The 16947-nt window shown below is 45.9% G+C and overlaps 1 protein-coding gene across 10 annotated transcripts in view; it reads right to left on the bottom strand.

The window, feature by feature from the left end:
• TIAM1 (TIAM Rac1 associated GEF 1) overlaps positions 1–16947 on the bottom strand; it is a 377611-nt gene that overhangs the window by 47558 nt on the left and 313106 nt on the right. For all 10 annotated transcript variants that reach the window (XR_010407780.1, XR_010407781.1, XM_045902569.3 and 7 more), the window contains 2 exons: positions 14916–15002; positions 9888–10112 (listed from right to left, as the gene is read on the bottom strand). Coding sequence is in view for 8 of the 10 variants with exons in the window: in XM_045902569.3 (XP_045758525.2) it covers positions 9888–10112; positions 14916–15002 (312 nt within the window). In the remaining 2 variants the exon portion in view is untranslated. The remainder of the gene's footprint in view (positions 1–9887; positions 10113–14915; positions 15003–16947) is intronic.

The following is a 16947-nucleotide window of genomic DNA, read 5'->3' as shown; positions in this document are numbered from 1 at the left end:
GAGAGAGGGGAACCCTCCTACACTGTTGGTGGGAATGCAAGCTGATGCAACCACTCTGGAAAACAGTATGGAGGTTCCTCAAAAAGTTGAAAATAGAGCTACCATACAATCCAGCAGTTGCACTACTGTGTATTTACCCCAAAGATACAAATGTAGGGATCCGAAGGGGCACCTGCACCCTGATGTTTATAGCAGCAATGTCCACAATAGCCAAACTGTGGTAAGAGCCAAGATGTCCATCAACAGATGAATGGATAAAGAAGAAGTGGTATATATATACAATGGAATATTATGCAATCATCAAAAGGAATGAGATCTTGCCATTTGCAATGACGTGGATAGAACTGGAGGGTGTTATGCTGAGCGAAATAAGTCAGAGAAAGACATGTATCATATGACCTCACTGATAAGAGGAATTCTTAATCTCAGGAAACAAACTGAGGGTTGCTGGAGTGGGGGGTGGGGTGGGAGGGAAGGGGTGGTTGGGTGATAGACACTGGGGAGGGTATGTGCTATGGTGAGCGCTGTGAATTGTGCAAGACTGTTGAATCACAGATCTGTACCTCTGAAACAAATAATGCAATATATGTTAAGAAAAAAAAAAAAGAAGAAGAAGAAGGTAGTGGGAGGGGAAGAATGAAGCGGGGGAAATCGGAGGGGTAGACGAACCTTGAGAGACGATGGACTCTGAAAAACAAACTGAGGGTTCTAGAGGGGAGGGGGGTGGGAGGATGGGTTAGCCTGGTGATGGGTATTAAAGAGGGCACGTTCTGCATGGAGCACCGGGTGTTATGCACAAACAATGAATCATGGATCACTACATCAAAAACTAATGATGTAATGTATGGTGATTAACACAACAATAAAAAATTTAAAAATAAAAGATGTGGGGCGCCTGGGTGGCTCAGTTGGTTAAGCATCTGCCTTCAGCTCAGGTCATGATCCCAGGGTCTTGGGATCAAGCCCCGCATCGGGCTCCTTGCTCGGCAGGGAGCCTGCTTCTCCCTCTCCCTCTGCCAGTCCCCCTGCTTGTGCTCTCGCTCTCTGTCAAATAAATAAATAGAATTAAAAAAAAAAAAAAAAGCCCAGAAACAGCCTTCCTGCATACAGAGGCATGATATACAGCAGATGTGCCATTGCAGATCCTGGGGAAAGGAATGGCATATCTGATAGACATTGTTATGACAGTAGATTACTCAGACGGAAAAATATACAGTTGCACCCCAACATACACCATTCACAAAAATCAGCATCAGGGAGATATAAATCAGAAGCATGTGAATAGCCCAGAGTATGAAATCTTTTACAAGAAAATACAGAAGACAATGTTTGTTACCTTAGGCAAGAGAAGGGTTTCTTAAATAAGATATAAAAAGCACAAATCATATGAGACAGAAAATTAGATTTTATTAAAATTAAAAACTCTTCTTTGTCAAAAGCCACAAGACACATACTGAGAAAAGTTATCTTCAACATATAACTGGCAAAAATGTTAATATCTAGAATATAAAGGAATTCCTATGAATCAGTATCTTGTAAGTATATATGATTTTTTTTTTTTTTTTTTTTTTTAGGATTTTATTTATTCAGGGGCCCCTGGGTGGCTCAGTCGTTAAGCGTCTGCCTTCGGCTCAGGTCATGATCCCAGGGTCCTGGGATCAAGCCCCGCATTGGGCTCCCTGCTCCGCGGGAAGCCTGCTTCTCCCTCTCCCTCTACCCCTGCTTGTGTTCCCTCTCTCACTGTGTCTCTCTCTGTCAAAATCATAAACAAAATCTTAAAAAAAGATTTTATTTATTCATCTGAGACAGACAGAAAGAGCATGAGCAGGGGGAGGAGCAGAAGGAGGGGGGAAGCAGGCCCCCCATTGAGCAGGGAGCCCCACTCGGGGCTCGATCCCAGGACCCTGAGATCATGACCTGAGCCAAAGTCAGACGCTCAACTGACTGAGCCACCCAGGCGCCCCAATATATACGATTCTAAAGCATGTATTCTTTTTTACTCCAATATGCCATGCTTCTGCTCTTAGCTGAAGATAAAAATTAATAAAATAAGAAGAGAAAAAGCAATGTAGCTTGTGAAAGAGAGTTTGCAAAGTGATGATTCTATCCATCCCTTTGAGCACAGATTTTTGTGTTACTTTTTCTCCATCCCATGAATTGCGGCTGGCCTTGTGACTTGCTTCAATCAACAAAATGTGACATAGATAGATGATGATACATGAACTCCAGGCTAAGACCTCAAGTGTCCCTACAGTTTCTGGTTTTGCCTCCAGGGTCTCTGCGCTCACCATACAGAGAAACCACAAGCCAGCCTCTTGAGGATGACAGGCCTCAGGCAAGGGGGGGCGTCCAGTCAACCAACCACCAAACATGCCAGTGAAGCCAGCTCAATCCTCCAGCCCCGGTCAAGCCGCCAGATGACACAGCCACATGAGTGACTCCAGGCAAGCACAGCAGAACAAGCACTCAGCTGAGCCCAGCCCAAAAGAATGAGCAAATAAAATGATGGTCCTGGGGTGCACCTAGCAGAAGATAACCAATAAACAGGTAAGGGGGATTTAGCCATCAAAGAAAGCCAGAGCCAGAGAGGCAGGAATGGACAGCTTCTCTGAAGGCCCCCTAGCCTAAGAATCTAGTGGAACAACACCACTGACTTTTTTGGCAACCCCAATGCCAACAGTTTTGCAACATCCTACCGCAGCTCCCCACGCCCTTCACTACAAGACACTTTCCTCTAACAACAGACACTAAAGGAATTCCCCTTTGCCTGGGAGGTAGCTGTCCCCGTTTACTCACCAGTGCACACACACGAACAGGTGGCTCTGCTCACCATCAGAGAGATGGGAAAGCCAAGGACAAGGCTGACAGTTGGCTGAAGAAGTGGTCAGAGCAAGGGAACCGCCACCTCACCTCCACCCCATCCCCACATTTAGCATAATGTCCAGCATAGAGGAAGTGCCCGGCCGCCATTCTGGCAGCACAGAGAAGTAGGGCCAAATCGGAAGAGACAAAGGATGGACAGGGGGCTGGACAGCCCCGGGGGATGAGGACGCACAGAGCAGGGCTGAGGCTGGGCAGGATGGGACCTACTGGCTATATCCACAGGCACCATGAATAACACGCATTGTTGTAAACAGGTCTGATCGTTTCTTCACTTTTCAGAATGGTTTTCACGTCATAATAACGTTCTTGGGACCGAGAAACCTTTGAACTAGCACGTCCTACTCGCCATCAGCAGGACAGACATTTACATTTAGATTTCTCTTTCATTGATTCAGTGGAGACACATTCACTCTGACTTCATTCAAGTCCGCTCAGGACTTAAATTTAAAGAAAGAAGATAAAACTCTTCCACTCACGAGATACATTAACAATGGTTATTAAATAGGCGGATCCTCTAATTCAAACATTTCCAAAGAAGAACCAATTATAACGCTGATTTTCTGAAAGCCTTAGATTAATGCTTGCGTTTAAATCTCTGTGAGGAAAAAATGATTTGAGGGCCAGGGGGCAAGAAAAGGTTAGATATTACCAATAAAAACATTCCGCTGAAATGAAATTTAGTCACTAGGCCAGGATTTTATTTTGCTTTTCAGTCTTTTGACTGTCATATAAGAATTCCATAGAAACACTCATAATATATATAAGATCAGCATAAACACCCTCTCTACCACAAAGCTAAGAAACAAAAATAATTATAAAAAAAAAAAAAAAGAATTACGGAGAGCTTAATATGGATTATGAAAAAAACCCCTCCAACTTTAACTTAGCAGAAAAATAACTTCTTTCCAGCCAAATTTCACAAAATCTCAGCATCTGTTTCTCTATGGAGAGAAATTTTTAAATCCACGAAAACTGTAGATACAAGCATTACTGATTCGGTTAATTGGTTGTGAAAGTGAAATAATACAAGGTTCATTCACGTTCTTTAAAAATATACAAATGGAGGCTCTTAAGTTCTCAACCATCCCCCTCCTCCGCAGGATTTGACAGGAGTCATCAACCCATTCCAGCTGGAAATCGAGACTAGGGGTTTGGCCCCAGCAGGGCCTCAGGAAGCAGGCCAGGTGCTGTGTGACAAAATCACAGAACCCAGACAGTTTACAAAACGCACATGGCTCCACATTTTATCAACAAACAGAGGACCACGCGCTCCTGGTATCTATGAGATGTTAGAGCCTCTGAAGGACGGGGCCATATTTGTTTGTAGGGAGATAAATCTGTGCGGTTCCTCTTTCTTTGTTGCCTCTCCCAGAGGCCTGATTGTCTTATCATCAGAATCAAGCTCCAGACAATCTGCACGGAACAGCACTCTGGAATAGACTCTTCCACTTCACAGGCACTCTAGGGAAGCATGCTCTGCCCGCCGATCAAAACGCTGTCCACGTGGGGCACCCAACCATTCCTTCTCTGACCAAGGTGCCTTTGACTTTCCCTGCTGTCACGGAAGCTTTTCCCGTTACAACACACTGCCCGGTCTACTTCCTGCAGGAGGGATCTCTGTACTCGAAACAGACTCCACTCTTCCACTGGGCATCAGACAGATGTGCCTGAGGTCTATCAAGGGGGGGCTGACTCTCCAAACCCAACGATGGCCCCAGTTGTCTTGAACTCCAATGGACCAGAGTTAGCTGCACATGCCCGGCTCTCCCAGGCTCAGTTTCTGGAACGACCATCTTTCAAACAAGAACCAACTTCAGTTTGCTGAGCCCTGGCATCTTTATTGGAATACTGAGCTGAATGAGGGCACCTGCTTTGCCCCCACAGGTCAGGTGGAATTTTAGGGAAGATAAAGCAGAGCTGCAGTCACCATAAAAATGGCATGGCTGTGAGCCTTGATGGCAGAATTTAAAATGTAAGACACACAGATATTCTGCAACTTTGGAAAGATACCATCGATGCCACTGGTATGATTCTTACAACTGGCAGAAAATGTGGGCTTTTGCATCATGACTAACTGAAATACCTTTGTTTCAGGAGTTAATCTCAGTGATAAATATCTTCTGCCAGAACAGTTCCACTCACATTTGGGAGAAAGGCCTCAAACTAAGCATTTATTCGTTCTTTGCTCTTCCCTTGACTCAAGGGGGGGGCAGGGGCAGGGAGCGGGAGGGAGATGCCAGAAAAGGGTATTTGTGTTAGAATTCCCTCGATAAATGTTTTATAAAACCTTTAAAAATTATTTTACATCCAGATTTGCTTTCCTATATTGATGTTCGCTGTGAATTGTTCCCTAACTGGGTGAAGTAGGTTTACCTTCTGATAAATCAGGCCAATGGCTCTCAAAAGGGGGAGATTTTGCTGCTCAGGGGACATTTGGCAACATCGGAAGATCCTGAGATTGGCCCCACTTGGGGGAAGGGGCTCCTTACTACTAACTTACAGTGGTTTGTAGTAACTCTGGTAAACATCAGTGCCTAGGACGGGCCCCCCTACAACGAAGAATTATCTGGCCCAAAAGGTTAGTAGCTCCAGATGAGACCAGTATTCAAAATAAATCACACAGGAACATTCAAGAGGCTTTTTGGAAACCTCACACAAACAGTTTTGCAACTTCCTACCCCAGCTTCCCCTTTGCTCCAAGGTTCTTTCTATAATAACAGTCACTCAAGGGACTGTCTTTTTGTCTAGACATCCTTCCTCCATTTTCTTACCAGTGTGCCAGTAAGCAAATATTACCAAAAAAAAGGTTGAAAGTAGCTCAAGAAAGATTTCAACAAGGACTCACGGATGGTCAGTGACTGAGAATGGGAAACTGGGTCTTAAGAGAGAACACTCAGGATGAGATCCCTGGTTTTCTAAGCCAACACAGCAAAACATTCAACCACACTTTCTTGCTCTACAAGGAGAGGAGTCTGGAGATGCATTCCAGACTGCCTAACAGATTTTCATTACAAAAATCTCAGGGGCGCCTGGCTGGCTCAGTCAATGGAGCATGTGACTCTCGATTTCCAGGTCCTGAACTCCAGCCCCGCGTGGGGTGTAGAGATTACTTAAATAAATAAGTAAATCTTTAAAAGAACAAAATCTCAGACCATGATATGGTATCAACAAATACCACTACAGATGGTTTGCATGTGACCATAACATTCCACCAAGACAACAAAAAGGGGATCAACAACCAAAGGACAGTTAGTAACCCAACGTGGTGGATCCCAATCCTAGCTGCACGTTAGAATCCCCTGCGTTTTAAGCAAAACCACAACAAATGCACCCGAGGCCCCAGTCCCGGACCATGTGAATCATGATCTCTGAAAAGGGGCCCAGATGTCTCTCATTTCTTTCCACCCAGGAGAGGAAAATACTTAAGTAAGGTATTCATAAACATAGTTATCAGACAATTCACCTGTTGCAGATTGAGGTGGATGGAGTAGAGACCAGTGAGATCAGAAATGAGCAGCCGCTGGTTCCAAGCCAGAAAATCTTCATGTTCCCATAAGAGATTGTGCTTCGAATACGTAACATTTATCGAGCACTTCCTAAGACCTATTCTAAACACTTTACTTTTATAACTCAGTTCATCCTCACAGCAATTTAGTGAGATAGTACTGTGGTAATATCCCCATTTTATGCATGAGGACACCGGGGCTTGGGGAGATGAAGCTAATAAACACAGAAACAGGACTTAGTCCCGAGAAACCTGGTCCCAGAGCCCATTCTTAGCCACTAGGGTGTGATGCTTTCAGAGAGGAAACAAACCTTTCCATGAGAAAAGGGGGCTCAGAAATAATCCAGCCCTGCAAGTTCATTCCATATTTCAGTCAGGGTTCTGAGGGCAGGATTGGAGCAAGCCTGCCTACTTGGGCTTGTAGGATAGGGTGAGCAGCCGGGCCAGCCTCCCATGGACGGGCACCCGCCAAGGCTCACATGGACCCCCAGGTCCCTGAGACACTGCCAGGCCCTCCACCCAGGCTGCCAACCACGCACTGTGACCACCATTAAGATGGTCCCTGCATCAGACCTCAAACCTGCCGCTCAGGATGCTTATTTTTAGCTACTTCTAAATTTAGACTAAGGCTATAGTCCAGCCTCCCCATTGTACCATTTTGCTAGTTGTTTTCTTTGCTATTTTAACCGCAGCTGACCTTAGACACTGCTTTATCTCTGCCTCATTATGGAGCAATCTTTCAGGTTATTTTATCCTGTTTACTTGCCTCTTTTATTCTTCACGGTTAAATGGGGACTAGGAAGCGGTAGCAAACCAGAAGGCAGAGAGGCGGAGACTCAGGCTGCCCCCCCCCCCCCCCTCAGCCCCACTAACTGGGCTGCGACTGCCCAGAGCATTTGAGAATTCTTCTGGAACTTATTAATGTTGAAGATGGCCTAGAGACCTCACAAGCAAACTAACACGGTGACCCGACTTTCTTGCTTTCATCTTGAACCAGTTTGGTGATCTGACCTGGACTGAAGAAGACTTTGTTCTGAAGGATTTTCAATCATTGCAAAATACTGGAAGGGGAACTGATTAAAAACCAGAACATTCGCTAAAATTTAAGTTTGAGAACACAGTCGTGGCCCAGTCGTCAAAATGACTTTGAGCACCTCACTCGACAAATGTCAGATCCAACATATCGTTCAACCGGAAAAAAAGCAAAGGAGTCAATGAATCTTCTAAGAATGATTCCAAAATGGAAATTTTAGTATGCTTTGAACACCGGTAGGTTCAGTGGGTTTAGCACTCAGCCTTCAAAGGTGACTGGCCTAAAGGAGGTAATACGTAGTAGGTAAAGGTCAGTTGGTAAGTTTAAAACCCCATCATATGGGCGCCTGGGTGGCTCAGTTGGTTAAGCGACTGCCTTCGGCTCAGGTCATGATCCTGGAGTCCCTGGATCGAGTCCCGCATCGGGCTCCCTGCTCGGCAGGGAGCCTGCTTCTCCCTCTCCCGCTCCCCCCTCTTGTGCTCTCTCTCTCTCTCACTCTCTCTCTCAAATAAATAAATAAAATCTTTAAAACCCCATCATATAAAAGATGGGACACTTACTATATATATACACATATACTCTATATTCTATACTCAAGTATTTCTAAAATACTTGTATGCAAATACATTTTAATTAAAACAATTTTAATGAAAGTTTGCAAAATGCACACATACACGCACAATCATTTTTAATGAAGAAACACCCCTAAAATAGTGACTACCTTTAAAGGGGCAAATTGTGAGCAATTCCAGTCACATTCTCTCAGGGAAACTATCTGTAAAGGGTCAGATGGTGAATATTTTCAGCTTTATAGACCACAAGTCCATGTCACCACTACTCAACTCTGCCTTTGCAATGAGACAGTAGCCAGAGATAAGATGTAAATGATGGGCATGACTGTGTTCCAATAAAACTTTATTTACAAAAACAGGCTGTGGGCTGCATTTGACTGGTGGGGTGTCGTTTGCCAACCCCGGCTTTATATCCTCAACCCACAGGAAGGGCTCAGACGGAAAAAAAAAAAATTCAAAAAAAGTTGTGCACACACTGTTGGTCATAGCGTGTACATTCAGATCTTGTAAAAATCCTTTAAATAACCTAACCTACCACAACATGCCTCATTCGAAGTCATATTACAGAAACCGCGCTCTGTGAACCGAGTTTTATGGGCTCGATGCTGCCATCTTGTGGTCATACAAAAGAACAGCCTTCATGGTCTCCATTCTCTGTGAAGGGTACATGGCTCACTTGAGTCCTGTTCTAAAAATCTGATGGGGGTGTGGATACTGCAATGACATGATGACTCAAGGAAGTCAACGGCAATAGGCGCCTTCAGTTTGCTGAAGCCTCAACTTGCCAAATTCTTGCGACAGCCGCTGAGCAAAAGAATGAACGAGATCTCACAAGGGTTCTGCCGGTGATCTACTCTCATCAAGCCAAACTTCAGAAGGGAATTTGAAAAACAATGACAGGGCAAGAATACTCAAAGTACCTACCCTCAGATTTTGAAACCAAAGACTTTTTTTTAAATTTTAATTTAACTCAAGTTTTAAAAACAAAATAAATCCCAAACCCCAACTTACTAAAATCAACCCCAATTCTAGAATCAGGTCATGGGGTCGGGAATAAGTGACATAATGCTGTTGACAGGTGCACTCATTCACGGACTCTTGCGGAATGAGAATGGGGTACCTGTGGAGCCACAGGAAGAAGACATAAGCTCAGTCCCAGGAAACAAACTCAGGACAAAGAGAGAGACAAGCCAGTAAGAAGAGTATCGCATGATTGGGGCCCACGGGAAAGATGTTTTTGGAAGGTCCTAGGGACCCGGAGGAGGGAGCTAGCTCTGCTGGGTCCCACCCAGGAAGGCTTCAAGGGGGCAGGTAGCATTCTGGTTCCTTCTTTTGGGAGGAGCACGAGGTTGCAAAGGGACAGGGAGAAAAGCTGTGAGCAGATGGGGCAGGGCATGGCTCACACGCAAGATTGGGGGAGCCCAAGAGAAGCTGACCAAATGAGGGCTCTGAGTGCATTTCCACTCTGGGCAGCTCATGCCCTCTCTCACATGGAAGGGAAAGCCAGGGCTGGGTGGTCTGGGGGATGGTGACGTGGACGGCAGAGCTAGGACCCAGAGCCCCAGTGAGTCCTCCCCTTCTGTAGCTCTATTATCTCTATCCACAGCCAAGAGACGGTGGCCTCTACCCATTCGACTTTCTCCAAAATGACAAACAGCAGAGGCTCGCTGAAGCTCTCCATGTGGGACAGCCTGGCTGGTGACCAAACACGTATTCCACAAGAACACAAGTGCCCTGAACTGCGGAAATTAACAGGAAGCATGCATTCAGGAGGAACCAGCTCATCTCACTCACACATCTTTATGCCTGCTGGCCCCAGTCCAGGGGCGCACACACACACACACACACACACACACACACACACACCCCCGCAAGGTCCACATCGCAGCCGTACCTGGGTTGCTGCTGAGAAAGGCCAGGGGGCTCTCGCCGGGGTCCACGGGGCCGTCCGCTCGGTGGGGGGGGCAGGCCAGCAGCTCCACGCCTCCCTCGGGCTCAGGGTGGGTCCTCACCAGGAGGCCCAGGGACGGCTGTGTGAGGAAATCTTTGAGCACAGATGAGCTTAGGGTGCCTGCAGCACGATTATTGATCTCGAGAATCTCATCTCCCGCTTTCAGGCCTGCCAACGTGAGACGGAAAATGTTTAATTTCACACGCACATAAAAGCAGCATCTGCTGTAGCATCGAGTCAGATCACAACAGCACAGAAGCGCCGAGAAAGGGCATGCGGAGCTCACTTGTCACGCCCCCCCCCCCCCCCCGCCACCCCGGCCCCAGCGCTGGTGCACACGGGTGCTCGTCCTCCACAGTGAGCATCAGGTGATCACAGGGACCTCGGTTTCAGAAGGTTCTGGACTTGGATGTGACAGCATGCCTACCTGTCCTGAACACACCAACTCAACACACTGACTCCTTCCCGAATCTATATGCTCTGGGCATCAGCCAATTCCTCCTCACAAATGCTAATTCTGGCTGCTGTCCTCGGTTTTGAGGGGGGGAAAAGTAGAACTGCTCTGATTACTGCAGTAAGTTTTGTACACGCGCGTGCAGAGCACACATGTGTGGCAAGGCCAGCTCACATCTCTTGATCACCGCCACGGAACCAGCTGGAGAACCAGCATGCGGGGAGCTGCTTCTGGCTCCGACCACAGAAAAGCACTCGATCCCCAACACACTCTACAGAACCAAATATGATCATTTTGTGCCCTCCTCCCTTTGTTTAACTACATCAGGACCTCAGGCTGAGTTTGCAAAATGCACACCCATCTTTTGGAAGGTCCCCAAAGGTTCTGCTGCTTTTGCAAAGCACGCTGGGGGAGCTGCCAAAGTTGGAGACCTAAAGGACCAGCTGTGAACGAGGCCAACCCAAAAGAACAAGAGGTTTTGACTGACCCTGGGGCATTTTAACCTGGTTTCAAAGAACAAGCCAGTGGTTTGAGAAGGGGAGAGGTTAGAGCAGAACGTGAAAGGAAATATTGTTTCAACTAAGAAGAAAAAAAGAGTCCAACTCTTACTTTATAGACTCGGGTGGAAAAGCAAACTTGACAAAGGAAGTGAGTGAAGGGCAAAGGTAAGGAATGAACTGCAGAAAGGAGAAGCCACTCGACTCCTCAGGCATCCAAGGATCCCACCCCTGATGCCTCGAAAAAGTGTTTCCAGAGAGACGTTCTCACTCCCCAGCTTCACCAAGTCACACCCCTTGGCCATCTGTGCTCGGGTTCCCAAACTACTTGACATCAATCTTGTATCAGAAAATACTCCAAGAAACATTTTGAGCGGGAAGGCAATGGCAGAGAAAGGAGAATACTTTTCTCTGTATGGAGGTGGGATTCTGAGAAGCTAAACACTCCATTTTTAGGTAAAAGATTCTGGCATCACAGCATTTGAGTTGAAAATACAAAATTTCCCCCATGCGAAAAGTAGTTAGTTTTTGGGTTTTTTTTTTTTTTTTTTTTAAGTCTTCTCTTGGAGACAACCCTTTTGGTTAGATATTACAGTTATATAAAGAACAGAAGAAAAGACTTAAACATCTTATGAGTTTGGTTGTTTTTTTTTTCCTTTAGAGGGAGAGGCATAGGGAGACAGAGAGAGAGAGAGACAATCTCAAGCAGGCTCCACACTGAGCGCAGAGCCTGATGCGGGGCTTGATCTCATGACCCTGAGATCATAACCTGAGCCGAAATCAAGAGTCGGATGCCTAACCGACGGAGCCACCCAGGCACCCCAAGTTTGTTTCTTTCTTTAAAAGAACTCCCAGGTTTACTATGAATGGTGGAACCAAAGTGTGTAGTGGGATAAACGGTGACCCCTCAAAAGATACGTCCATGTCCCAGAACTGTGAATGGGACCTTATTTGGAAACAGGATCTTTACAGTTGTAATTAAATACATGATCTTGAGATAGACCATGCTGGATGATCTGGTGGGTCCTAAAGCCACTGACAAATGTCCTTTGAAGAGACGCACAGGAAGAAGAGGAGCAGGCCATGTAAAGCCAGGGGCAGCCACTGGGATGAAGCTGCTGGAGGCCAAGGAACCCTGGGAGCCACCAGAGACTGGAGGAGGCAAGGAAGGGCTCTATCCTAGAGACTTCAGAGGGGGCACAGCCCTGCTGACACCTTCATTTCAGACTTGTGGCCTCCAAAACGGGGAGAGAATACATTTCTGTTGCTTTTACACTCCCCAGTTCATGGTTGTTTGTCAGGCAGCCCTAGAAAAAGACTCCAGGCAGTTGCCCGAGTGACTTATTCTCAGTATTAGCATGTGAATGTGGGCAGCCCAGCAGGAGTGAGCCATGAAGTGCCCCGCCGGGGTCCTTCTGTCCCAATGTCACCATGTAACTGCTCTGTGACCGTAGGCATGTTATTGAGTCTCTCCCAGTCCCAGTCTCCTCCTACGTAAAAGCGACAATGCGCTCAGTGAGGTTAAGCACAGCATCTGGCACACTGAGGATCTATTTCACTAGACGTTAACTCTCATTAGTATGTGGCAGAAGAAAATGGGAAGCTCTTCTTGCTCACAGAAAATCAGAGCCTGCTCAGAAGCAATCCCCATAACTGGCCGTGGCAAAGTGAAGTATCTAGAAGATGCGGAGAAAGAAGCACATGGCTTTCTCAACTGGGCTCTGTGCAGTGTAGACATCAGAAACACACTTCGATGACCACCAATGAGATGCCAGATCCCAGCCTCAGATGACCCCAAGAAGGGGTCGGGCCCAAGCATGGCCAAGCTGATCAAAGAGAAGTGTAAAAGAACACACTTTGGTTCAAAAAGTCAATTCTGTAAGTATAGCCGATGGGAGATCCAACAGAGGGGTAGGTGGGTATTAAAGGGGGATTAACCATTAGCTCAAGACAAGCCAAAAGCCCAAGGTGGCAACCAAAAATAAATAAAAGACTTAGAACGTGATGGGCATCCAAGGTTGTCTACAAAGAATGAGGGAAAACAGTGAATGGACGCTGAAGGAGGAGAATGTTTCTCGATTAGAGATGTCTGTGAAGATGTCTTATGGTCCACAGTGAGCTCTCCATTATCCAGAGATCTGCACATGGAGGCTAGACTTAACATTAAAAACAACAACAACAACAAAACCCACCACCCAAATATCTTTCTTGACAATGCCCTCTACAAGCCGGGTATTAGGATGGTGTTTGTGGCCCCGGTGGACAAACGGGCATCACTCTTTATAGAGAACAGTGCAATATGGGGCAAGTGGGTTGCAGCAGGCAGCCATTTGCTTTTATCTAACACCAGGGTTCCTGGATTCAAAGAGCTAAAACAGGAAGTGAGTGACACCGAGGCACCATATTTCCCCACCCCCAGTGGGCACACTCATCGCGCGCTGTGAGAGATAACAATCAGGCCTTGGGTTTGAAGGTGAATAAGCCCTGCCAGCTCTGCTCTTAGCTGAGATATAGCATCAGACCCTGGCCTCCAGGCTGCCTTTGGCCTTGAAAAGTATGGAAGGAAAATCCTCCTCCGTGAGAGCAGCAGATAAATGACTTTGACTTTATTTCAAACCCTTTATCACGCTTTTGCCATTTCTGTGCATAGTCAAGTCTGCAGGCTGCTCTTCTCCACGGCTTACAGCACAGGGGGTGGTAACCTGCTTAGGTGGCTCGTAAGTCACAAACACCCAGAGCTAAGCTGTCCCAAGAATGGAGGGAGGTGGCAAGGTAGGGCACTCCACCATTTCCTCGGCTGCTCCGCTCAGCAGCCCTCAAATAGCAGACACAGGGCATTACATCTAAGGCCAACTGACCCAGATGTTTTGGTCTTCTCCATTCAGCAGGTATGATTTTACTGCTGCCCAGATGAAACTAAGAATTCCATAACAAGGAGAATAAAAGGAAGGTGGGTTTTGAGCCCTACCTACCTGTCTGATGTGTTTATGCTAAGTATGGTAGGCTGGAAAGGGTCCTCCAAAACTCATGTCCACCCAGAATATCAGAAGGTGACCTTATTTGGAAACAGAGTCTTTGCAGAGGTCATTAAGTTAAGATAAAATCATTCTGGATTAGGATGGGCCTTAAGGCGATGACCGGTATTCTTCTAAGAAGGCCACGTAAAGACACAGAGAAACACAGTGAAGAAGGCCACATGACGACAGAGCAGAGATTAGAGGGAGGCAGCCACAGGCCAAGGAGTGTCGAGGACCACCAGCAACAACTGGAAGCAAGGACGAGGCATGGAACAGATTCTTCCTGCAGAGGCTCCAGAAGGAAACAGCCCATACCCTGATTCTGAACTTCTGGCCTCCTGAACTATAAAAGCATAAGTTTCTGTCATTTTTAATCACTCAGTTTGTGAGAATTTGTTACTGCAGCCCTAGGAAACCATCACAGGAAGCAAAAAAAAAAAAAAATCTAGGTTGAAAAGATTCTCTCTGAGCAGAACGAGGAAAGAGAGTTGGGGTTTCACAAATAACCCAGACTCCAGTGAACCCTTGTAGGGCTACAGGCGGGGTGTGGCAGAGAAGAGCTCTTTACGTGGGGCAAGACGACGGGATCCTGAACCCTTAAGTTCCCCAACTTCCGCAAAGATTCCTCCATCAATGGGAACAAGACGACATCCACTTTGAAAGAGCTTTGCAGGAAATGCTCTGCTTCAGGAAAACCCCTAGGACTTCCATACCATCCTAGATGGTAGAGAAGGACAATCATGTCAGATTAGAATGGAATTTCCCACTTGCCCCAAGGGCATGGGCTCAGAATCAGATTTAAAATCCAAGAATGTGACATTTCTTATACACCTGAGTTTAGAGAATGATATCCATATTCCCTGCAAGGGTTTTCAATGAGACAAGGTTCGAATAATCTGCACAGGTGAACTCTTGGGGCATATCTTTCTTATCCACCAACCAGAGACACCCCAAGGGGATTTTAAGAGAGGCGGACAAACAGACAACACAGCCAATGACTTACCCTTCTTGGAAGCTAAACCAGTTTCCTTTACACTATTCACGTAGAGCCTTCGAACACCATCTTCTTCCACAGAGGAAAGTGAAAACCCTAGAAAACACGAAGCCAGGATGGTAGGGCTCACACCTTCTGAATGTTTACCAAACAACAGGAAGTACCCGCTGTGAACAACGTATGTTCAATGTTTTTGGTTACAGTTTGGAGCAATTGTTTTTCCTTGTTCATATTATTTTACAAAGCAGAAAAATGTATTTTAGATGACTCTAAAAAAAAGTCACTACTTATAAAAATTAACATTACCAGGTACATCTAACCTCATACCACCTACCTATCAGTTCAAGTAGAAGACAATTATTTTGTTTTACCTTGCTTGCTAGTAAATGCCATCACTTTATCTTTTTCCTTGTCCCCTCCACCAGCACAAACAGAATGATCAGCTTATCTCACCTGGGTCCTCTTGACTTTTCTCAGCCAATCCTTGTCCTAGGATATGTTACAACTGAACAAATGTATGGCGTGTGTTCCGCCATATGTAATGCTGTGTAGACACTAGTTTGATTTAATAAAATTCTGTAATGGGGATTGAGTAGCAACTCACTTGACAAATCTTATTTTCTACTGAAATGGACTGATTCCACATTCTACTAGTGTGTGATCATAAGATCATCTTATTACCTGTCCAGGCTTCCTGAGCCCAAAGCCCATTAGCTAATTAATCTTGGGGTTGTTACACCCTTCAGAAACAAACGGCAGAACAAGGCCCTGAGCTTGCAGGTGGTTTGGGGATCTGAGGTGCTCCCGATCCTGTGGCTACAAGCCCTGGTCACCTCTGTTTCTAGACAGTCTCACTCAAAATCTTTTCTGATAGGGGTTCCTGGTGGGCTCAGTCAGCAAAGCATCTGACTCCTGATCTCTCAGTGTCGTGAGTTTGAGCGCCATGCTGGGTGTAGAGATTACTTTAAAAGAAAAAAAAAAAAAGAAACCTCTTTTCTGATCCATCAGTGAACATCCCAACCAATACATCTTTTCCCTCAAGTAAAAGACACTGGCAAACACCCCTATAGGACCAGCGGGAATGAATGCAGCTGTAACGACCCGAGATAATTTCAGGTCTGGGTGAAGAATAATCCCATAATATAGGTACTTACCTTAAGGCTGAAGGCAGAAAAAAACACTGGTTTTAAAGAACAAATAAGCAAATAACAACAAAATAGAAGAATTAATTACAGGACGGGGACCCAGGGAGTCATCAAGACTTTTCAGGCCATGTCATAATGAATATGTGTTTTTCTGTTTTGTTCACAGGACCAGGAAATAAATACCCACACATGGGCAAAACTACCAATTGTCCTCGCCCACTCTGGTACCATAACTCGCTCAGACGGGGACAACACAGGCCACACCCCGAGGACTTTCCGCTCTTCATTTTACTCTCCTATTTTGAATTCCATTCGTACAGCAACTTGCAACTTTCCGATTACGTTTCAAGAAGCCTCACTCAAGTAAAAACAATTTTATACATGAGCTATTGGAGTAGACATTAGCCTTAACATAGGTCTGTCTATCTGCGTTTCAGCAGAGAATTTTTTCCCCCTTATTTGTTGGAATAGATGCAGACTCAGGGGCTAGGTCAAGAGAAAGAATGGATAAGATCCATTAAAATGCAGTCATCTCCTTTCTGAAAGACTCTATAACGTTTTGAGGCTACATTTCTTTTTCTATTAAAACTAAAGTGAGCAGCAAATGACAAGCCGCCTGAATGGAAGATACCAGAACAGGGGATGGTGGAGAGCCTGCTCCAAGCCTCTTTCAGCCAAAGTCAGTGGAGACGGCTGAGCTATTTCTTTGCCCCTATTCCCTCGTTTCTTGGTCTTTTTTTTTTTTTAAAGATCTTATTTATTTATTTGACAGAGAGAGATATAGCGAGAGAGGGAACACAAGCAGAGAGAGTGGGAGAGGGAGAAGCAGGCTTCCCACCGAGCAGGGAGCCTGACGCGCGGCTCGATCCCAGGACCCTGGGATCATGACCCGAGCC

Source organism: Mirounga angustirostris, unplaced genomic scaffold (assembly GCF_029215605.1).
Source record: "Mirounga angustirostris isolate CCGP_5_RB_7025 unplaced genomic scaffold, mMirAng1.0.hap1 SCAF_1, whole genome shotgun sequence".
Taxonomy (NCBI): Eukaryota; Metazoa; Chordata; class Mammalia; order Carnivora; family Phocidae; genus Mirounga; species Mirounga angustirostris.
This window is presented reverse-complemented; position numbering and strand designations above follow the sequence as displayed.